The sequence below is a fragment of the Suncus etruscus genome, chromosome 13, assembly GCF_024139225.1.
Source record: "Suncus etruscus isolate mSunEtr1 chromosome 13, mSunEtr1.pri.cur, whole genome shotgun sequence".
NCBI lineage: Eukaryota > Metazoa > Chordata > Mammalia > Eulipotyphla > Soricidae > Suncus > Suncus etruscus.
In genome coordinates this window covers 27,841,381-27,865,149 of record NC_064860.1, presented here as the reverse complement: position 1 = coordinate 27,865,149, position 23,769 = coordinate 27,841,381, and the positions used below count along the sequence as shown (strand labels likewise).

Sequence of the window (23,769 nt, the reverse complement as noted above, 5' to 3'; positions counted from 1 at the left end):
TGCTTCCCAAATACTACCCTTTCAATAAGGAAGGTATCAGTATTTATTTTCCTTTTGAGAATTATTAACATTTATTCCCAGTATGGCTATAGCAATTAGATTACTTTCAGTTAAAAACAATTTTTTTAGCATAGATGGGCTAAAGTCATTACCATTTCCTGTCTAGTTCCTATCAGTCTTATGTACTGTATTTTCCGGCATATAAGACGACTTTCTAACCCATGAAAAACTTTTTTTTTTTGGGCCACACCCGTTTGATGCTCAGGGGTTACTCCTGGCTAAGCGCTCAGAAATTGCCCCTGGCTTGGGGGGGACACCATATGGGATGCCGGGGGATCGAACCGCGGTCCTGATCCTTGGCTAGCGCTTGCAAGGCAGACACCTTACTTCTAGCGCCACCTCACTGGCCCCATCCATGAAAAACTTCTTAAAAGTTGGGGTCATCTTAAATGCTGGTATAAATTTGCTGCTGAAATTTATTCCAGCTTCAGGAACTAGTGATCTGTCCCCCTCTTACTGCTGCATCCATCTAACTGTCAGGCGTCATCACTCAGTCCTCTGCTTGTCCTGATTCATCTTTTAGGGCACACAGAGGAGCTGAGTTACCGAGCACCCCCATTTCATCCAGCCGCTGGGTATGCGGCTCTCCAGTGCTCAGTCCTCTGTTCAGTTTTTATGGAACACAGAGGAGCCGCTCCAGCTCCCTCTAGCAGTCCTATTAATCACTACTCCCCAGTCAGCTGCTCTTGGAGGAGTTTCCTTTCTCTGCTCTCAATGTAGATCACAATTAAAAAACCACACTCACTCACTACAAATGACAAATATAAAATGATTGTTGGCACTCCAAAGTCTAGCTTTATTAAACATGTACTGTTAACCTTTGAGGGTCCTACTCTTTTTCTCTTACATTTTTTAATTTCCATTTGTTGTGTGTTAAAAGAGAGGTAGTCTTATATGGTGAATATAGCCCAAACCCTGTATTTTAACAGGAAAAGTAGGGGGTCGTTTTATACACTGCAAAATAAGGTAATGGAAATTCTGACTGGTTTAAGGATAGTCACACTTATTAAAATAGTATTGCAGCACAGGGTAGAAGTAGAGTCAAGAATTAATTAGGTTATAGATGTGTAGTTTAACTAGGATTAGTTCTACTGACACAGAGCTTTGAGTGAAGCAGTTGTTTGTGGAATTGGTTGCTTCTGTGAACTGTAAGTTCTTGTATATGTGTTTAAAAACCGTCACTTTGTAGTACAGCAAACACAAAATGTAATCCTAGTAATACCTTCAATATTATTATTAAAGAGTTCAAGAGCTACCGTAAGTAGAGGATAAAATCCTTATAACCAAAGAAAAACATGGAAATACTGATACTACAATTTTGAACAGGTGCACAATACATTTTCCTTTATTCATTTTAGGTTTGGATAAAATTGAGTTCCTTCAGAGTCATGAAAATCAAGAGATCTACCAGAAGGCCTTTGATCTTATTGAGCATTATTTCGGGACTGAGGATGAGGACAGCAGCATTGCACCCCAGGTTGACCTCAATCAGCAGCAGTACATCTTCCAGCAATCTGAGGCCCCTATGGAAGGTTTCCAGCTTTGAAGCAACATCCGGCTTTCTTCTTCCTGTGTCAAACCAGGCAACCCAGTCAAGTCCTGTTGTGGAATCCACAGTTCTCATGGAGCTAACTTCTCAAATGTTTTCCATAATACTGTTTGCGCTCATTTGCTTGCCTTGCGCACCTGCTCTCTTATACACATCTGGAAAACCTCTGGCTCTCTGTGGTCGGAATACCCATCTAATAAAGAGGGTAACCAGAACAGCCCATTCTCTTACGGAAAATCCCTAAGCTTTGGAGATTCGCACTTACACGAGTCATGGGAATATATACATATTATTGTGGCTCACGTTTTTTGTGTGTGGGGTAGAAAGAGGACTCCTCCTCATCCCATAAAAGAGGGAAAAATACTGACCTTTAAGATGAGACTTAACTTTTATTTTGAATTTCACACAGCTAATTGCAACAAGAGAGATGTTTAGATCTGTCGTGTACTTTAGAGTACTTTTCATGAGTTCTTCCACAGTGAACCTTGGATTACCTGGTGGCTTTTTGTAGCCAAATTTGCATTAATCTTTGAGATTGGATGGTTTTTTTCCTCTATTGGTGACATTCTTCACAGATATTAAAGTTAAACCATCCGCTCCCTCACCTTCAGCCTTCAGTGAATGTGCTTTCTAGTTGTCAGGAATGCTGAAGAATGAACACATTGACTCCTAAATGTAATTCTGGTTTGATAATTGCCCTAGAGCAGATAAGTGAGGAGCACATATTAATTTGTATGGCTATTTTGCTTATGTGTCTTAGGTTTTGGAAGTGGTTCAATTCTAATACTGGTATGAAGATTAAGGAATCTTAGTAATTGAAACAATATCTTGTAATTTAATTAAAAACAAAAACACATGGCCAAATCAAGAAAAATACACTTCCAGTTTCTTAAACTCAACCAGTGTGACTAGAGGGTATTTCTGCATTAAATGTTTCAGGCTTTCTGGTCCTGAAGGAAGGTTTTTTCTCTCTCTCTTTTTCTTTCTTTTTTTTTTTTTTTTTGTTTTTGGGCCATACTCGGGTTACTCCTGGCTCTGCACTTAGAAATTGCACCTGGCTCAGGGGACCATATGGGATGCCAGGGATTGAACCCAGGTTTGTCCTGGGTCAGCCATGTGCAAGGCAAAGGCCCTACTTGTGGGCTATCATGCCAGCCCCTGTAGAAGGTTCTAATTAAATTGAAGTTCACCTTAGGTGCTTTCAACCCTCTATGACTGGCAGATAACACATTCTTTTAAAAGTTAGTTTGGGGATTATTTCTTATCTGGGTGCAGCTTAATTCTTGGTTTGTGCTGCATTTATAATCCCTTAATGTAACATCTCTATCATAAATAACGATCTTCTCAATATGACCCGTTTAATCAGAGGACAGTGATCGTTTTCTTATAACCTCATTATTACCTATTCATTTGTCTCCTGCTTGTACTGCCCAGTCAATTTTCCCTCCCCACCCAAATAACAAGTTTCTACCCTCTAGCTCATGTAATGACTGAAATCTATACTACAGTGCGCTTCCAGTACAGTCATCAGTGATCTACATTTATGCTTGGACTGGAATGAAAAAAATAAGCTTACTTGCCAAGAGAACTGCAGCTGAGTTCAATACAACTTCTTGGTGCTAGATGGCCATCTTGACTCAATGTTGGAATATTCTTATCAGAGAAGATTTTTGTTGATATGCTCTTCAAATGAATTCTGAAGGAAAATGTTGCTCATCTCTGTTTCAGAGAATACCCTTCAAGGCTCTTGGATCTTGTCATCTTGTAGAGTTCATTATAACCCCAAAGCGTTACTATTTGGAAGTTCCCCCAACTAGCTAGTTTATATCTCTGATAAATCCTGCTGAATGTTAGGGATACTCAGAGCTTTCATACCTCATCATGTTGTTACTTAAGCAGCCAACTTATGTGACCTGAGTTAAACTTTTAAAAATCCACTTCAGAGTAGAAAGATACAAAAAGACAAAGGACATTTATTAGCCAAGTGTGAAGCATTCATGCATCTATAGTTGTGTCTGTGCTCTGGATGGATACTGTCTGATGTCTTTATTGATGGAGCATCCAGTACAAAACTAGACAATTCCCATCTATAACCGTTATTTTTTTTTTCTAGTGCTGCTTTGTGCTGAAAGAACATTTTAGTTTACTGCACTTGACCTGTAAAAGGCCCATTCTTTGTAATTATAGGGAAAAAGTAGGTGGTTAATTTAAACAAAAACTTCAAATGTTGCCTTTACATCACACTAAAATAACTTCTTTCGGAAGAGTAATTAGAAACACTGATTCATAGTAAACTTGGATTTAGATTTTGTTTTTTTTGGGGGGTAGCTAAGTTTCTTTTTATTGTAAATTACTGGTAATATATCAGTTCAGTGGGCTGTTTAAACAATGTACTTTCTATTGGATAACGAAAACCTCTTCAGTTTGTTTTGATAAACGAATTTGAAAGGGAAAAGCACACAAAATTGTTTCCTCACATTAGTAAGAATAATGTACATTGGGAATTTTTGCTAGTGATTGTAGGTATATCGAGGAATTGATTTTAAAAAAAGTCCTTTTAACTTTAATGTGGTCTACTTTGTATCTAAAACAGAGGAATCTTGACTGTCCTAGAAATCTATGAGCCATGAGATTCACGCCAAATTTTTATTGTAACATTTTTTTAAATACAAAATTTAGAATCAACTAAGTGTGTGAAGTTCCAGCATAATTGTTGGGATTGATAGAGCAGCCTTTTTGGTAATAATTGATATTTTTAGACAGTAAACATAAATCCTATTTTTAGTTCCCTGGCAGACTTAATTTACATAAAATTATCACTAAGCTACTCACTACAAGAAAATGTTCTGCACTTTCATATACTGATGGGTGGAGAATTAATTGACTTCTTTCTCCCCCACCTCTAAACTTTCAAAGTATATTCTTTGTAGTGAGAACTTTGATGGTTAAAGTATATATTCAGAGCATTTGCAAGGTAAAAGGCACCTTCTCTTAATTACCTGCAAGTAGATATGGTTAGTTTGAGAAATATACCAGAAAAGGTAAAGATGATAGTGAGAAATAGGAGACAGGGTTCTTCATGGAACAAAGTATTTAGGACAAAGTATTTAGGACCCTTGGTTTTGGTTTTGGTTTTTGGGTCACACCTGGCAATGCTCAGGGGTTACTCCTGGCTCTATGATCAGAAATCGCTCCTGGCAGGCTAGGGGGGCCATATGGGATGCCGGGATTCGAACCACCGTCCTGCGCCTAAGGCAAATGCCTTACCGCTGTGCTATCTCTCCGGCCCCCTATTTAGGACCTTTTTAAACTTAAATTTGTCAACTGTACTGTTTTGAGAACTATTGCTCTGGGATTGTTTCTTCCATAATGCCAGATAAAACTTGATTGACTTTTGGGTGGTTTTCGTCGTTATTGTCACAGATATAAACATTGACAGCTATCCTGTAATAAATCTGAATTATTCCAGATTGTTGTTGATTTTGCCTAAGAACAAAATATGTAGCGTATTTTATAAACCAAACTTTGTCAACTGAATCCTGTTTTTTACATGACCACCTGCTTATAGGACAACTTTGACTTAGTTCTCTACTGCTGAATATTTTAAGTTGTTTAATCAGTTTGGGCTTGCATCATGAAAGTGTTTTTCTTGAGTGGAAGGATTTTCTTCCTTTATGCTGATTAGTTTGGATATTTATATCAATAGGTAAGTCATTCCTTACAGCAGTTTCAGGGCTTGGGGGGGGGAGAGAGAGAGGAGTTGAAAATTGTGATCTCTTTGTGTGTGTGTGTGTGTTGAAAATTGTGATCTCTTAAGTTAAAGGTCTCTTAGGAAAATATATTAGTTGCTTTTCATATTTATATACTATATACTACCTCCTACATTCCAAAATTTTATTTGTAGAGAAGTATATCCTTAAATGAAACTTCAGATACAAATCTTTTGCCATCTGAAATTAGCTATTCTTGCTCTAGTGAATGGTTTGACTTACAAGTTGTGATATATTTGGAATACATATTTCTATCATCAGAAGTTATTTTTTCAAAAGGTAACAGGTGGCCAGGTGTGAAACTAGCTAATTCTACTTTAACAGAAAATAATAAAAAAATTCTTTATTGTGAATATTATTAATAAAAGGTATCAGGGTATTAGAAAAATGTGATAAGTATATTCTAAATTTTAGATGCCAAATAACTACTGGATATTAAATGCATCTGGAAGGTTGGCATAGGAATAAATGGAGTGGCTAAAAAGATAAAGTGATGGTTAAGCTGCTCATCTTGAAGACAACCAACTTCAGTTTGAATCCTGGCACCACATCTGAATCCCTGAGCACCACTGGGTATGCTCCAAAACAAAGAGGAATTGAAGATAGATTAATTCTTATCATTTTGTTAGGTCAAGTAAAGACCAATTGACTTTGTAGGTGCTTTTGGGGACATCCAGTAATCTTGGGGGATCATAGGTAGTGCTGTGGATTGAATTAGGATCAGAAACATTCAGGAAAAGAGTGCTAGACTATCTCTCTGACTCCTAATTCTCTTTGTGTGTCTGTTGTGTTGTGTGCCAGGTTTCTGGCGATGGGTTTCACTTTTTCTCATTTTGAATCCTCAAACTGCTCTTTGAAATTAGATCATTGTTATTGTGGTACAAGTGATAGAGTAAAAACCTAGTTTACTTTCCCCCCAGGGTCACAATCTTTAGGTATTGATTGTCCTAAGGTGGTTGGGAGTCTTAAAGTTCCTATGCCAGGAAGTCCCAGGACTAGACTTGCATCAGTCACAACTGGACCAACTCTTTGTGGACCATTTAATTTTCCTCATAATCAGTGTACTTTTAAAGTTATAAATACAGGTGTACATTGTTTATAAATTATATGCTGATGTGTAGACCCAAATTTTTTTGCTTTCTGTTCAAGTTCTCAGTAAACTGACAAATTTTTTTAAAAATGAACGATTTTAAATTTAGTAATGTAACAGCTAAACTAGCGTTTTTCAGTTGGTGGTAATATGACCTCTGGAGTTTCTCTAGGATAAAGTCCAAGGGAGCCAAAGGTGAAATCTTGTGACAGGGTCATGATACAAGACTAGGGGACCAACTGGTAGGACAGAAAGGCCTCAGAAGAAATTTAAGGTGAGAAGAAGGTGAAAGGTTGAAAAACATTAGGCTAAACTCACAGAAATAGTTTGTACAGAAAAATTACATACAAAAGATAGTAATAGAGAAAAGGCCTTGGTATGAAGAATACCACACTTACAAAGTGATGTTACAGGTGTCAGTTTAATACAGCCTAAAAAAGTATCCTCCCAAGGAGTGTCAGAATTTAAAGTTACCTTAATGTTATTTTCAGTTTACCTCATTTTGACCTCTCCAGTGTCCTTTTCCAAAGTGTTCTGACACTTTGATTTGGAATGACTAATGATTTTTTTTGTACCTGAATGTGCTGTTGGCCATGGGTAAATACCTTTCAATAAATACTAAATGACTAAAGAAATATGCATCAATGTTAATTAGTAATGGGTTTGTGATTACAAAAGAAAATATGGAGGAAATCTTTTCTCCTGCTATTCTGAAGTGAGGTTTAACAAATCCCAAGAATGTCTCATGTATTTTGTATGTAATTTTTTTTTTTTTTTGGTTTTTGTTTTTGGGCCATACCCGGCATTGCTCAGGGGTTACTCCTGGCTGTCTGCTAAAAAATAGCTCCTGGCAGGCACGGGGGACCAAATGGGACACCGGGATTCGAACCAACCACCTTTGGTCCTGGATCGGCTGCTTGCAAGGCAAACACCGCTGTGCTATCTCTCCGGACCCTTTTGTATGTAATTTCATCTGAATTTACAAAAGCAAGTATTATCATAGAAGTTTGTTAAATTGCCCTTGCTGAGAAAAGTAATTAGTTTACTTTGTAAGGTAACTAGTAAATAACCAGCCCAGGTGCTTATATATACTAAAAATTGCTCATCGATCCTGGTAGTTGTCTTAGGCTATTTGAATAGAAAATATGTTTACAAACTTGCTGCATGATATTTTATTTATTCGATTTAAGTGGCATGTCAGTAGAAACCAGAAGATGGAGTATTTTTTTCATTCTGTGATTTCTTATTTTTTTTTTTAATTCCATTGACCAGGTATCTTTCTGAAAACAAAATCTTAAAAGCGATCCTTAGTTTCACAGACTACTGGCATATATCAGTATTAGCATTCAATCATTTTAAAACTGCTGATTAGCATTTGTCCTACATACCTTGCTGTGAGCAGGCAGTAACCAAGGTGGCAGATCAGCAGTTTAAAACTGCATCTGTGAGCCGTCACTTGGAAGACCATAATTTAAAACTGTTGCATTTACAAGGTTACTAAATCTAATTTAAATTATTGCCTCAGTTTCACTGTTTGGTCAGAAATTCATTTTTTTAATTAAAAATGTCAGCCTTCGACCTTTATTATTGGAAAGTTTCACTAACTTTATCCACTTAACCGGAGCAATCCAATGGAGTTCAATAGGTTATATGGTATGATTGCTACATTGACTAAACCACTTTAGTCCAGCAATACTTAGTAATAGGCAAGGGGAAATAATAAGTTAGAAGGTGACCTTTGGTGGGAGAGAACTGTTGAATTTTACATCTGGGAAAGCTGAGATTTAAATCACCCTTCACAGCAGAATTTTTTCAAAATTGCAGTCGCATGAAGTCTTAGAGAAATCACACTATATTTGTTTAGCTAGCAACAGCCTCTTTTTAGATTGATAGTAATGAATTTATGTCGGAGGTTTCTGACTCATTTGGTCCTTTAAAAACCATTCCCATTGCTTGATGATGTAAAGAAAGTGCCAGCCAGTTGCATCTGAGGCATATATCCCCATTGGTTGGTTCCAACACTCCCCAAAATATTCACTTTGGGAAACTGATTTAAATGTTACACAGTCGCTTCATATCCAGCCTGACTAAATTTTCATAGAAATTGATGGTGATTTTAACTCATTGTACAAAATTCTATTGTTGATTTTTGTTGACTAGTTCATTGTAGTTGTTAGGAAGAAATAAGTAAAAACATGGGGCCAGTGAGGTGGCGTTAGAGGTAAGGTGCCTGCCTTGCAAGCGCTAGCCAAGAAAGGACTGTGGTTCGATCCCCCAGCGACCCATATGGTCCCCCCAAGCCAGGGGCAATTTCTGAGCGCTTGGCCTGGAGTATCCCTTGAGCATCAAATGGGTATGACCCAAAAAACAAAACAAAACAAAAAAAAGTAAAAACATTCCTTAATAACTTTCAGGTCATTGTTAGATTTAATAAATATCCACCACCATCACCTTTATTTTCTGGTTAGTGGGCACACCACAAGGGTTCTTAGATGCAAATAATGCTCTAGTCCACTGATTTTCCTGGCCCCCAATTTTATTTTTAGTTAAAATAACCTTTATATTTTCATTGGGGGAAGGGTTGGGTCACACCCGGCAGTGCTCAGGGGCTACTCCTGGCTCTACCTCAGAACTTGCTCCTGGCAGGCTCGGAGGACCTTATGGGATGCCGGGATTTGAACCACCATCCTGCATGCAAGGCAAGCGCCTTACCTCCATGCTCTCTCTCCAGCCCCTACCTTTATATTTCTTCATAGTATATATGTAAGCAATACTGAGGGGCATGAGGAACAAAATAAGTAACCAAGATATTTTCCATTCCTGAAATACGGGAAGTTTAAAGGAGACGATTTTTACAGTAGGAAAACAAGTTATCTGTGTGGCGAAGATTAGGATTAATAGGTTAAGGACAGAAACACCTTTGTTGGCTTAAGAAACCTAAGTGTAAATCTTCATTAGTTTCTGCCACTTTAAATTCTGTATTCATTCCTTGTTTCCACACACGCTACATTTACCAATACCCTTCCAAGAAGGCAAACTCAAATTCTTAGTCCTGGCAAAATACCACATTATGACTACAGGACTTTTATTATTTATTATTAGAAAACATGACTAATGAATATGGATGTTAATAACTACTTCATAGTTTTACATGAGTTCATGATATCTATATTTATATAGATATATATATACACACACATATATATATCAAGAACAATTAGAAGTAGATTTTAATACGGAAAATTTCAGTTGTGTTCTCGGAATTCTTGTTGATACCTTTTGTACCCTACTCTCCAGGGCATTTCTCTTGGGCAACACTCCATTTAGGCTCGCATGGCACTGTTACCTTTTCTTGCACATAAATCACTGCAAAAATGCAGATTTCGTTAGCCAGATAGAGTACAGTGGGTAAGATTCTCTTATATGCAGCCAATCTTGCCACCCTGAATCTAAGCCTATTGTGATCTTTAAGTGTGGTGGGCATGGCCCAAAACAACACCCCTGTGCAGGTTATCTACTTTCAAAGTACAAATAGCTTTAATTGGTTAAAGTTTTGAAAAATAGCTAATTGATGCAAAAATTAGATTCTAAAGCCTTCCTGTTAGAAGGGAAAAAAAAAAAAGAATGTAATCCTGGATTTACATTGTTTCTTACATCATGCATGGTAAGGAGTTTGTTTGCCTTGCACGTGGCCACTTGTTTCTATTCTGGACACGGTATGTGATCTCAGCCAGCAGCGCCAGAGGTGACCACCACCAAGAATAAATCCATGATCGTCTAGCCCAGGGGTCTCAAACTCGCGGGTTGTTTGCGGCCCTCCATACAACATTTTGTGGCCCGTGGCTGGCCCTCAAATATCGCAGTATTTGCAATTATTCGCTTACCGAATAATTGCAATAAAAATCGCATTAGTGGGCCCGGAGAGATAGCACAGCGGCGTTTGCCTTGCAAGCAGCCGAATCCAGGACCTAAGGTGGTTGGTTCGAATCCCGGTGTCCCATATGGTCCCCTGTGCCTGCCAGGAGCTATTTCTGAGCAGACAGCCAGGAGTAACCCCTGAGCACTGTCGGGTATAACCCAAAAACCAAAAAAAAAAAAAAAAAAAATCGCATTAGTAAGAAAAAAATCGCATTAAACATTCGCATACCCCGAGCAGTTCCGTTCGGGGTATGCAAATGTTTAATGCGATTTTTGGGGATTTTTTTCAATGACGGAGGAAAAATAGACTGGTGGCACTTGTTCAAAAAAGAGGAGGGTGTAAAGAAGGCCATTGCTCTTCACTGCATTATCCATCAGCGGGCCCTTTGCAGTAAATGCCTGCCGTGTGACAACGTGATGTCTGTTGTTGTGAAATGCATCAATCAAATCAGATCCAGGGGCTTAAAGCACAGGAGGTTCCCGTGCTTTTTTTAGAGGAAATGGAGTCAGAATATGGAGAGGTGCTCTATTTCACCGAGGTACGTTGGCTCAGCAGGGGAAATGTCCTGAAAAGATTTTTTGAGTTGAGAGAAGTGAAAGCCTTCATGGAGAAGGTTGAGAATGCTGTTTCTGAGTTGAGTGATCACAAATGGCTCATGGACTTGGCTTTTCTTATTGACATCACACATAAGCTGAATGTACTAAACAAAATGTTACAAGGCCCGGGGCAGCTTATCAGTGCTGTGTATGACAGTGTGAGAGCATTCTCCACAAAACTTGTGTTATGGAAATCCTAGCTCTCTCAGACAAACCTTTGCCATTTCCTAGCATGCAAGGAACTTGTGGATGCAGGCATACCATTCAGTAGTGAGAAATATGTTGATGCTATTTCTAAGCTAGAGAAGGAATTTGATCACAGATTTGCAGACTTCAAAAAGCACAGAGCCACTTTCCAAATTTTTGTGGACCCCTTTTCCTTTGATGTGCAAGATGCCCCTCCTGTGCTTCAAATGGAGCTCATTGACCTGCAATACAACTCTGATCTCAAAGCCAAGTTCAGGGAGATTAGTGGAAAAGCAGACATGCATGGACAATTTTTGAGAGAATTGCCCCCCAGTTTCCCTGAATGTTCAAGCGCACCATGTGCCTTTTTGGGAGCACATATTTGTGTGAAAAGTTATTCTCCACACTGAACTTCAATAAGTCAAAATACAGGTCTAGACTTAATGATGATCATCTTCAAGCCATACTGAGGATCTCAACTGCTTTCTCTGTAAAGCCAAATGTGGTTCAGATTTGTGAGAAGAAGCGCTGTCAAGTCTCTGGCAGCAAGGAATAGGCAAAAGATGCCATGTTCAGAAGAACTGTCCATGATCTTCACTCAATGTTCTATTCATGTTCAGAAGAAATAATTAAAACTGTTAATAATGATGTTTGAGGACTTTTTTGTGTGAAATCCCTTATGTGACCCTGCCTCACCCCGACTTTGCCTCCTGCGGCCCCCAGGTAAATTGAGTTTGAGACCCCTGGTCTAACCTCAAGAATAATGTATAAAAATTAAAAAAAAAAGAATAATGTATATAGAGGGCCAGGTTAATGCAGAGAGTGGCATTTGCCTCCCAAGCGGCCAACCCTAGTTTGATTCCTGGCATCCCATATGGTCCCCTGAGCTTGCCTGGAGCAATTTCTGAGCGCAAAACCAGGAGTGTGGACCAGAAACAAAAACAAACAAAAAATAATGTACATAGAATGTACTTTTCCAGCCATTAATTTTTTCTGTTTCAGCTCTTCGTCATGCTTACACTACTGATTGAAATTAAAATTGTGCAATTCCTTGTCTATTTCCAAAATGAAACTAGTTCTGAGGATTTTACTACTTATATTTATTTTACAGGATTTAATCGTGCCTCTTTAAAAGGCTTTCAATTCAATGATCCTCAATAAGTGCATGACATGTCTATTTCCAAAGGCTTTTATTACTGACCAACTATCAGAAAACGTCATGAGATACTTGACTTCTGAGGGGTTACTCCTGGCTCTATGCATAGGGGACATATGGGATGCCGGGATTCGAACCACCATCCTTCAGCATGAAAGGCAACCGCCTTACCTCCATGCTATCTCTCCGGCCCCCTAAGGAAATTTTTGAGACAACTCCCACCCTCTTGCAAAACTTCTGTTTTTGTTTGTTTGGTTTTTTGTTTGTTTTGCCACAAGTGCCAATGCTCAGGGGTTACTCTTGGCTCTGCGATCAAGAATACTCCTGGTTCTCGGGAACCATATAGGATGCCAAGGATGGATCCCAAGTGGGCAAGGTGCAAAAAAAGCTCTTTACCTGCTGTACTAGTTCTATACCCCAAAACTTGTTTTCAAAATCTTTCTAATTTCTCATTTCCAAACTATGTCAGACTACAATACAATGAGGGGAGCCATTCCAACTGAGTCTTTGAGTTCTGGAGGTCTCAAGCATTTATGCAGATCGACAACAGGTAATTCTTTGAGGAGGTTGACAAGCAAAGACTGCTCATTTTCTCAACTTCAGACTACCTGAGCTTTAAGCCCAGACCTGTCCTTGACACATGCATGTTCTAGCTATCTTTCGTGAAACGTTTAGGAAAAAGAAAAAAAAAAAAATCAACATGCAACATCCGCCCCCTTCCCTACCAGCAGCACTTGCCCACAAAGGAAGGGGGTAGAATCTAGATCCCCGCAGTGAGAAGAACCTGTTTGGATAATTTAGTCCTTTCTCATGACAAGGCTTCCAAAATGAGAAATTTTGGGAGAACTGTCCCCGTTTCCCACGATAGCCTCTAAGAGAAAACCCCCGTATAGCTGTTCCCAAAAGTTTCCTAATTGAGCCTAGAGCAACTAAAAACAGGAAATCCCAGCGCGTTATTCCGCACATGCGCGGACCGGCTTCGCCCATTGGCTGCTTCGGCCGGAAAAGGTGGGATTGAGCTTCTGCGCATGCGCGCAACCCTGTCTCATTTGCATTAGGCTGTGAGGAGCGCCAGTCAGGTATTTAGAAGCTCCTTATAGCTGATGCCCGGGGCTTAAACGGCGCCTGCGCATGTTTACTTTCGCTTCCGAAACCTGTTTAAAGCAGTATTTTGTTTTGCTTTGTTTTGTTTTCTATTCAGGTACCTAAGCAATATAAGTCGGGATTTCAGTGTTCCAAGAAACACCCGGAGTAGAAAAATACTACTTGTGGAGATACACTCAGTTGGGCGGCCTGCTTTGAATGCTTGCAAAATCTGTCACCGATCATGCTTAAAAGATCTTTGCATAAGTATGTCCTACGTTTGCAACGCTTGAACATTTGCAAAAATCTCTCACGGATAATGCTTATGTTCTTTGCATAAGTATTTCTTGTTGCAACGTTTGAACGTTTGCAAAATCTCACGGATAATGCTTATGACCTTTGCATAAGTTATTTCTGTGTTTGTTCAAAAGGGAACTTCGAAGTGGCCGAACTATGCTCTGAAATCAGCGCATATCGTCAAGACGGGCCAGAGACGCAAAGCTTTGAGGGCCAAGATATCTACTGGGTAGAAGCAGCTTGAAACGCGGCCCGGCTTCAGGTGGAACGCCTGCTCTCTCCCCTGCTGACAAGGAAGGAGCTTCGAACCCCAAACGATGGAAGAGTCTGGAGACGCAGAGGCTGAGGACACTCGTCGCTTCTCGGCCAATCGAAGCAAGCTTGCGTCAGGAAAACCAGACTATGCTCTCAAGCTTACTCTCGTGGGACATAAGAAAGCAATCTCTTCCGTGAAGTTTAGTCCGAATGGAGAATGGCTAGCAAGTTCTTCTGCAGATAAACTCATTCTGATTTGGGGAGCCTATGACGGAAAACACGAGAAAACACTTTATGGTCACAGCCAGGAAATCTCCGATGTCGCCTGGTCCTCAGACTCCTGTCATCTAGTTTCTGCCTCCGATGACAGGACTCTAAAGATCTGGGATGTGAAATCTGGGAAGTGTTTGAAAACACTGATGGGGCACCGTGATTATGTTTTTTGTTGTAACTTCAACCCACCATCCAACCTCATCATTTCAGGGTCTTTCGATGAAACCGTGAAAATATGGGAGGTGGCATCAGGGAAGTGTCTGAAGACGTTGTCTGCTCATTCTGACCCAGTTTCAGCTGTTGAGTTTAATTGCAGTGGGTCCCTGATAGTGTCAGGAAGTTATGATGGTGTCTGTAAAATCTGGGATGCTGCATCCGGTCAGTGTTTGAAAACATTTGTTGATGATGCTAACCCTCCTATCTCCTTTGTAAAATTTTCTCCAAATGGTAAATATGTCCTTATTGCTACTCTGGATAATACTCTTAAACTCTGGGATTATAGCAAAGGCAGATACTTGAAGACATACACAGGTCATAAAAATGAGAAATACTGTGTATTTGCTAGTTTTTCAGTTACTGGTGGGAAGTGGATTGTGTCTGGTTCCGAAGATAATCTGGTTTACATTTGGAACCTGCAAACTAAAGAGATTGTACAGAAGTTGCAAGGTCATACGGATGTTGTCATCTCAGCAGCTTGTCATCCCACAGAAAATATCATTGCATCAGCAGCATTAGAAAATGACAAAACTATTAAACTCTGGATGAGTAACTACTGAATTCTTCTTATTCTAAAATAAAATAGTAAAGCCAAGCTGGCACCAAATGGAAAGAAAAAAGCATTTTAAATGGTAGTTTCACTTAATTTAGGAATGGTTTTGTATTTTTTTAATGCTTTGGATTATGAAATTTTAAGATTTATCACATAGATTTAAAGCTTGACAGTTGGAAAAACAAGTCTAAAGTTTTCATCTGGGGCTATATCCAGTGATGCTCAAGGCTATAACTCCTGGCTCTGAGTTCAGGGATCATTCCTGAGAGAGCTTAGCAGACCATATGGGATGCTAGGGATCTAACCCAGTTCTGCAGTAAGACTAGCACCTTACCCACTGTACTCTTTCTCCCACACTCCCACTTCATGGTTTCTAACTTACCCTTTTCAGAGGAGAGAGAACTGGGCCACACCAGCATTGCTCAGAACTTAGTCCTGGCTCATAGTTTAGGGATCACTCCTTGTTTCGTTCTTGGTGCTGGGGATTGAATCCAGGTTGGCCAAATACAAGGCAAGTACCCTACCCCCTTTACTATTGATCCAGCCTTAGCCTGACATATATTATGATCCCCTGTTCTTGTCCCTGAACAGATTATCATTTTCTTCTAAATGACTGTCCTAAAGGATCCATGTATTTGAGAAATATTTTGAAAGTCCCAATGACAGTGAAATGAGTATTAATGAAACCTGAGTTCCTCTAAGGGTTTTTTTTTTTTTTTTTGGAGTTTTTTTGTGGGGAGCTTGAGCAATCAGATAAGTAAGAGCATAAGTCTTGAGTTATGGAGATGGATGCATACATCATAAACTTGAAATGGTTCATGAAATATATGAATGAGGATTAATGTGTATGGTTAGATTCAGAGTGAAACATTTACATTTTAAACCAAAATCAAAGCACTATAAGTGGCATTTACTGAATGATTTTTCAGTTTCTTACAAGATTGGCATCTCATGACTTTTATATAAATATCTAAATGGTGAGGCTGCTGTCTTATCTGTTCTACTAATTGACCTATGCCTCAGACTCAGTTCAGAAATCATGAGGACCATGAGGAAGAAAAAAAAGAAACTACATGTCAGGGTATGTGTGCAACTCCAATCACAGGTGAGAGATGGATTTGGGCCCAGCAGTGCTCAGGGCCCAAGTAGTACTGAGACTGAATATGGGTCTCCCCCATACAAAGTATGTGCTCCAGCACAATTATCTCCCCAGCCTCCTGAAGTAAGGTTTTCTTCCTTTCTACCGTTTTTATTATTACTTCAAAGTATATTATTTACCAGTTTGTAATAATTTGTCATATTTCTACTAAATTATGAACTTTGTGGAATTAAAAGGTATGTTGCATTTATCTCTGTATTCTTGATTTCTGTCTATAGAAAGAACTCAGATGTTTGCTGAAAGACCACTCCATTCCTTACCTATTTTCACTAAGTTTAGTAATCAGTTCCCCATACTGTTATTTTTGTTCACTTCAAAGTATCTGACCACAATACCACAAATGTTTATTTTTGTTTTGGGGCCACACCTGGTGGTGCTCTGGGCTTGCTCCTTACTCTGCAATCAGGAATCACTCCTGGTGATGTTCTGGTGACCTTAGAGATGCTGGGGATCAAATGCTGGGTCAGCTACATGCAAGGCAAGTGCCCTACCCTCTGTTCTATTGCTCTAGCCCTAGTTTCACACATTAACATTATTTAAACAGGGATTACAGAAAATATAAAGTGGAAACAAGTTTTTGCCCACTTTTAGCTATAAGATATGATAAATCTGGAAAGAAAATATAGAAATAAGTCCTCCAAGAGTACAATAATAATTTAATTGAAAAAGTAAAGGCAAGACTTCTTGCTTTGTTTTCTGTAGTACTTTATGATATGCCATGCTAATTATATTGAATTGACAAGTTCTGAGGAACACAGGTGTGTTCTTACTGAGGTACTACCGCAAAGAAATTGGAATGCAAGAATACTGAGAAAAGTGATTATGAGGTATAGTTTTGCCCAACAAATATATATCTATATATACCCCATTAAAAAGTAGTTATAAATTACTGAGTGGGAAATGACAAGAGAAACAACCACATATATTCTTGTTAACATTTATTAAGCTTTGATTTAATGAAACATTTTTATTGTAATCTCCAAGATATAACACTTTTAAATGTTTCTTAAACTGAAAATGGCATTTTTCTAGGAAAGACTGTTGCCCTTCAAAAGAAATACAGAAAATTTACCCATACTTAAACAGTGATATAGTAAACTAGAAGTGTTCCAAAATAAGAAAGACTAACCTAATGAAATATATAAAAACAATTCTTTTGATGGTAAATTTGATATTTAAAAAGAAGCGAAGGCCAAACTATTAAAAACTGAAATGTGTAGTATCATAAGTTATGAACCATAGGTAAATGATGCTGTAATTACATTTGCCATTTTATTAATCCAAGTTCCCAAACAGCTGTATATATTTAATGTTACAATCCTCTGAGAACTAGTAGGTTAGAATGACTATAAAGATTTGTCATCCATTAATACTCAAGTTGTGTGAGAATAATTGAAATATTTAAAAAAAAATTATGTTTAAATAAAATTTAAAACAAAAATGAGCATTCATACCTAAATGAGTCATTCAGTATACCAAAAGGTACTTAAAAGGTGAGAATACTCATCTATCAACATTAATAAAATTAATTTCATAATTAAGAAATTTATTATGTAGAAAGTCTGCAGGAAAAGCACAGATCAGGAATTCCAAACCATACAGCAGAAGTGGCTATGACAGCCCCATACAACTGCTGGGATTTTAGTATCTTCATAAATGCAGGATCTGACCACTCTCATTACCTGGCCAGAACTTCTTCATTAGCTGCTTCCTTACCAGCATCTGCCAGCACCCAAGGAGAGGGAGAGCGTGGATGCTTCCCAGAGCTCAGAGTTCTAGGTCCTTGAGAAGCCATCTTCAGAGATGCAACTGGATTGTATATTCAGCTTACTTTCCTTCTTGAAGAAATGAGTACACAGAAGGGAGAAATGCAAAAACTATTTTGGCTTCTGGGGAGAAATCACTTTAATATTAAAGTCAAAATATCTCTTTTCCACTCAATTCTCTCTTAAAAGCTGAGAGATTACATTTTCCTTGAAGCAAAGCCATAAAATATAAACAAGCCATTTCTTTAAGAATATTTATTTGTACCTAAAGAGCAGAAATAAAGTAGTATAAGGTTGTGCAAACTGTATTTCCATGAAGTGGATCCTTGTACCATATTCTTTATAAAGCGAGCTTGATGCACCAATATTATCCAGAACTTTGGAAATTCAATAAACTGGTTACCTCTGCTACTCAGTTTTGGCCTTCAGAGCTGCTTCCTCTCTCAGACGAGCTTTCTTTTCTAAGTTCAGGCTTGTTAAAGTTTCGTGTCTTTTGGCGGCCTAAGAAACAAATTTGAACAGGGGATTATATCAGTTCAGGGAGGATGGTATTTTTTTGTACCAAACTCAGCAGGTGGAGAACAAAGCCTGGAGTAATCCCTGAACACTGTCAGATGTGGCCCCAAAATTAAAAACAAAGCAAAACTCCAAAAAAACCCACAATAAATAGTCTGTAGCTTGTACACTCCTACATTCTCACTGCTTTGCAATATAGTGCCCAGTCCATGTCTACATTCCTTTCAAGTATAACAAAAAATTCCTTCATTTTCTCTTCCTTTCTGGCCTTTTGGGATGGGTTGCTGGGTCACACCTGGCAATGCTCAGAGGCTGTTCCTAACCATGTACCTTACCTTCTGTACTTGGTCTGGTTAGTTTTTTGGCCTTTAACTCTTCTACGTTATCTTACCTTATTATTATTATTTTTGTTTTTGTTTTTGGACAACAGCCAGCAGCGGTCAGGGCTTACCCCTGGCTCTGCACTCAGAAAACTCTCCTGGCAGGCTCAGGGAACCATATGGGTCAGCCACGAGGAAAGCAAGTGCCCTACCTGCTACACTATTGCTCTGGCCCCTCTCTTACCTTATTAGTTTATCCCATTACCTCTACCTTTCTTTCTCATTATTAAACATGAAACTGTACTATCACCATAGATTACCAGAGTATCTAGCCTACTACTGTCCTTTCAGAGCAGAAGCGAAGTAAAGTTAACATCCTTTTTTCTGACTCCTCCCATGTGACCAGTTAAATTTCTGTGATGCTTACATAAATACTAGTTTCAAATTTTCTATATTATAAAACTAGCACCTCTATGATAGTATCTTTCTATTTTTAAAGGGAAGTGATAGGGTCACATCCACTTCTTCACAGGGCTTGCTCCCAAGAGGGTGAATAAAGTTTGGCTGCAAGCAAGACTGGCACCTAAACCCCTGAGCTATCTCTCTGGTACCCAGAGAGATACAGTACCAGTATCATCTGCCTAATCTTACATATACAGAAAAAATAATGGGAAGTGTGAGAAAAATAGGAGATGGTAAATTGATAGTGTGGACATACAATGACCAATTTCTTCCAAAGCATTAAAAGTTAAAAATCCAGGTCAGAGAGCACGGAGACAGGGCGTTTGCTTTATGTGCAGAAGGATGGTGGTTCGAATCCCGGCATCCCATATGGTCCACCGAGCCTACCAGGGGTGATTTCTGAGCGCAGAGCCAGGAGTAACCCCTGAGCACTGCCGGGTGTGACCCCCAAAAAAACAAAACAAAAACAAAAACAAACGAACAAAAAAAGTTAAAATCCTTTCTAGTAGCATTTACCAACTTTTAGAAATAGACATATTAAAGACAAACCATACAATTTTAAAGAACAAGAACAAAAAGATAAAGAAACAAGAGATGAACTCTCTAAAATATACAGAATGTACCCTTTCCATGATGTCAGGAAATCCCAGGGGTACAATTTAATCCTTGCTATTTAAACTCAACTAGATAACCAATTATACAAAAGCAATGTACACTGGGCCCGAGTATGGCAGGTAAGGGACCTTGCCTTGCATGTGACTGACCTACATTCAATCTCCAGGACCCCAAATGGTTTCCAGAGCCTCACCAAAAATGATTCCTAACCACAAAGCAGGGAATAAATCCTGAGCACAGCCAGGTATGGCCCCCAAACAAAAGCAAAAAGCAATGCCTATTTCTTGAAATTCTAGAATTTTTTATGTTCTGTTCACATGCTGCAGGCTTTACTCTAGAACAAAGTATATAGGACCAAGTATATAAGGTCAAGAAGAAAAACTGAAGTGGTGTGAGAACAGCTGTCAAGGTAATTTGATGCATGCCCTTCCTGTTACCATGGGTTTTCACAAATGTTCAGTTTTTCCTTAAAGACTAAAGAGAACTAGAAGTGCATTTCCTTTTATACTGAACCGACTGGGCATAAGAAACTATGTGTCGATTGTAATGTAAACTAATTGGGGGGTTAGGGGGAGATTTCCTGGATCATACTCAATAATCATCAGGCTTATTCCTGGCTTTGCTCAGGAATTACTCCTGGCTGATTTGGAGGACCATCTGAGTGTTGGGGATGGAACCTGGGCTGGACATATGCAAGATGGGTGCCCTATCACTGTATTATCTCTCTGGCCCCTAAAAGAACCTTTTAAATAAGATAAATGCAAGATACCTTTTCCTACAAGGAAGTGTGACATAGCACTAGACATGGTTTTATATTAAGCATTTGTTTGCACATCATACATCCGACAAGAGGCTAACTTACCTAAGATATATATAAGAACTTCTACAACTCAACAATAATTCCCTCTACTCCCATGAACAAACAAACGACAAGAACAAGAAAATCAAAGAATTGGCAATAGGGGCTGGAGTGACAGCATAGCAGATCAGGTGTTTGTCTTGCAATGTGGACAAATGGATTTGATCTTTGGCATCCCATATGGTTCTCTGAAACTACCAGGAATAATTTTCAAGCACAGAGCCAGGAGTAATCCCTAAGCAATGCTGGGTATGGCCCCAAAACAAAGAACAAGAACAAAAAAGGGTAGGAGACTTGAACAGATGTTTCTTGAGAGATTATACAGGTGGCCAACAGGCAAATAAGATGAAGATTTCATCACTCATTTGGGAAATACAAATTAAAGCCAAAATGAGAGGGCCAGGGATATAGCTTGAAGGGGTGGAACACATTCCTGGCATGTGAGGTCAAGTTCAATCCCTAAGGCTAAGTTAAGGAACTTTCCTAACCCCCAACTCCAGCACTGCTGAGTATGACCACTATTAAAAGAATCCAACTTCTTCCATGAGATACTTCTTCATATTTGCTAAAATGGTTTCCATCTAAAGCAGCAATAGCAAGTGTTTGTGAGTGTGTAGAGAAAAACCCTTCTACACTGTTGATGAAAATGTAAATAAGGCTTGGGGGGGGGGTGCTGGGAGGCTTGGCAGGCCTCCAGCCGTTCCCCTATTTCCCCCTGGACTCTAGGCCTGGCCTGAGTGCCACCTCGGGTGGCCTGCTGTGGGTTCCAGGTGGACTCTATTAGGGGTCTCCAGGCTTCCCCCCTTCCCTACTCTAGGGAGGAGATGGCCAGATAGCTGGCTTCCGTTGCCTTGATCCTGGAGGCCAGCTCTTCCCAGATATGGGGTTAGGGGACACCCCATACCGGATGGCATTCTCCCTAGCTTGGGGGGTGCTGGGAAGCTTGGCAGGCCTCCAGCCATTCCCCTATTTCCCCCACTACTTCAGGCCTTCCCTGGTTGCTGGCCCAGGTGGACTCTATCGTGGTCCTCAGGCTTTCCCCCCCAACACTAAGGGGGGACCACATGGGATAAATGGAGGGCTGATGCAGCACTGGTGTATGTCGGGACATTACATCGTGACATTCACTGGTATTTTTTTTTCCTTCTCATTGGTTGCGTACCATATATATTTAAAATAAAAATGGGAGGATGGACTCTCAGTGGGAAGAGACCAGTTCAGGTGGGGGTACCATATATTTTCAAAATAAAAATGAGAGGATGGACTCTCAGGCTGGGAAGAGGCCAGTACTCTTTACCTACTTGTTTAGTCTCAGCGGCCTCTTGGCCTCTTCCTTCTTTCATTTCAAATCTACCATACTAGGTTTCTGATTAGTTCCCATGAACGGTGACAATTGAGTCCACTGTCTTAAGTTAGACTGTTTATTTTCCCCACTTTTTATCTTTTCTCCTCTTTGTGAACTGTTCAATAATGTATTTTGGTGAAAGAGTCCCTCTCTATCTTTCCTTCCCTTTGTTATTTGTTAAATAAGGAAGTTTGTAGAAGTGTCCCTCCATTTAACGTTTATATAAGAACCAAGTCAAATGGATTGTTGGACTTGTTCTAGCATCCCTGTAGGCACCAATCTCGCTGTGAACTGTTCAATAAGGAATTTTGGTGAAAGAGTCCCTCAGTTTAATGCTTATGTTTGAACCAGGTCACAGAAATTGTTGGACTTGTTCTTGCGGCTCCCTTATGTGCTGATAATGCCAGGTGGTATTACTCCTTGTTTGCAATGGGCACATTAAAATGGAAAATACTATACAAACAAATAAGTTCTTATCTTTTTTTTTTTTTTTTCTGGTTTTTGGTTTTTGGTTTTTGGGCCACACCCGGCGGTGCTCAGGGGTTACTCCTGGCTGTCTGCTCAGAAATAGCTCCTGGCAGGCACGGGGGACCATATGGGACACCGGGATTTGAACCAACCACCTTTGGTCCTGGATCGGCTGCTTGCAAGGCAAACACCACCGCTGTGCTATCTCTCCGGACCCATAAGTTCTTATCTAATAGAGATAGGAAAACACAAATCTTGTGGTGCAATGGAATCTTACACCCTGAACATCGACATGATGACCTGGCACCATACACAGTCATAAGGCCCTCTAAGTCCTGCTAGATTGAGCCCTCAACACACAAGGTTCTCTCCCCTAAAAAAAAAAAAAAAAAAGCCAAACAAGTGTACCAGAAATGAAAAACAAAACAAAACAGATTTTGTTTGCCATTTGCAGCAATAGAGAAATACAAGGGGATATATAAAGAAGTAATGTAAGAATTCATTCATGTGCACTAATAGGAAATAAACAACTTGAACAAACAAAATAAAAATAAACCAGTAGATCACAGAAGCAAGGTTACCTGGTAGAAAAAGGGTGGAGGGTAGAAAAAAGAATAGATAGGGTTTAAGAACAGGTGGTGTGCTTTTTAATTTGGGAGGAAAAATTTTTTGAATATAAAGTTAATAAAAACATTGAAATAAGTCTGACATGTTGCTTCATATAAGTACTTTAATCAGAAGTTTTTTAGCCTGCAAACTTGGTCCTTAATTTTTATCTTACCACTTATAACAGGGGTCTCAAACTCTCGGCCCGCAGGCCATCTGCGGCCCTCCATACATTTTGTGGACCGTGGCCGGCCTTCAGATATCGTAGTATTCATAAAAATCTCATTAATAAGAAAAAAATCACATTAAACATTCGCATACCCCGAGCAGTGCCGTTTGGGGTATGCAAATGTTTAATGCGATTTTTTGCGATTTTTTATTGTGAATATTCAGTAAGGGAAATCCCTTATGTGGCCCTACCTCACCCCGACTTTGCCTCCTGCAGCCCCCAGGTAAATTGAGTTTGAGACCCCTGACTTATAACCTATGTAGCTTTGGGAAAATTAACATTTCTCCTTCCCTTCCTTCCTTCCTTCCTTCCTTCCTTCCTTCCTTCCTTCCTTCCTTCCTTCCTTCCTTCCTTCCTCCCTCCCTCCCTCCCTCCCTCCCTCCCTCCCTCCCTTCCTCTCTCCCTCTCTCTCTCTCTCTCT

At 39.5% G+C, this 23,769-nt stretch overlaps 3 protein-coding genes across 4 annotated transcripts in view; 2 read left to right on the top strand and 1 right to left on the bottom strand.

Annotated features, from left to right (window-relative positions):
• The window catches only part of KPNA1 (karyopherin subunit alpha 1), a 58,247-nt gene extending 56,034 nt beyond the window's left edge, over positions 1-2,213 (top strand). Inside the window, exon 14 of the mRNA XM_049785920.1 lies at positions 1,419-2,213. Coding sequence (XP_049641877.1) covers positions 1,419-1,606 — 188 coding nt within the window. The 3' untranslated portion in view covers positions 1,607-2,213. The remainder of the gene's footprint in view (positions 1-1,418) is intronic.
• The window catches only part of FAM162A (family with sequence similarity 162 member A), a 497,431-nt gene that overhangs the window by 453,388 nt on the left and 20,274 nt on the right, over positions 1-23,769 (bottom strand). The window contains exon 5 of one of the 2 annotated variants that reach the window (XM_049785936.1): positions 18,332-18,429. In XM_049785936.1, coding sequence (XP_049641893.1) covers positions 18,337-18,429 — 93 coding nt within the window. In that variant the 3' untranslated portion in view covers positions 18,332-18,336. Of the gene's footprint in view, positions 1-18,168; positions 18,430-23,769 lie in introns of those variants that run through there. The other variant, XM_049785935.1, reaches the window with a different exon arrangement.
• WDR5B (WD repeat domain 5B) lies at positions 14,024-15,021 on the top strand. The gene has a single exon (XM_049785537.1). It carries the CDS (start codon positions 14,024-14,026, stop codon positions 15,008-15,010), a length of 987 nt encoding a protein of 328 aa, XP_049641494.1. The 3' UTR covers positions 15,011-15,021.

Excerpts from the sequence above, each read along its gene's own strand:
- WDR5B (XM_049785537.1), top strand. The coding sequence starts at position 14,024 with ATGGAAGAGTCTGGAGACGCAGAGGCTGAGGACACTCGTCGCTTCTCG.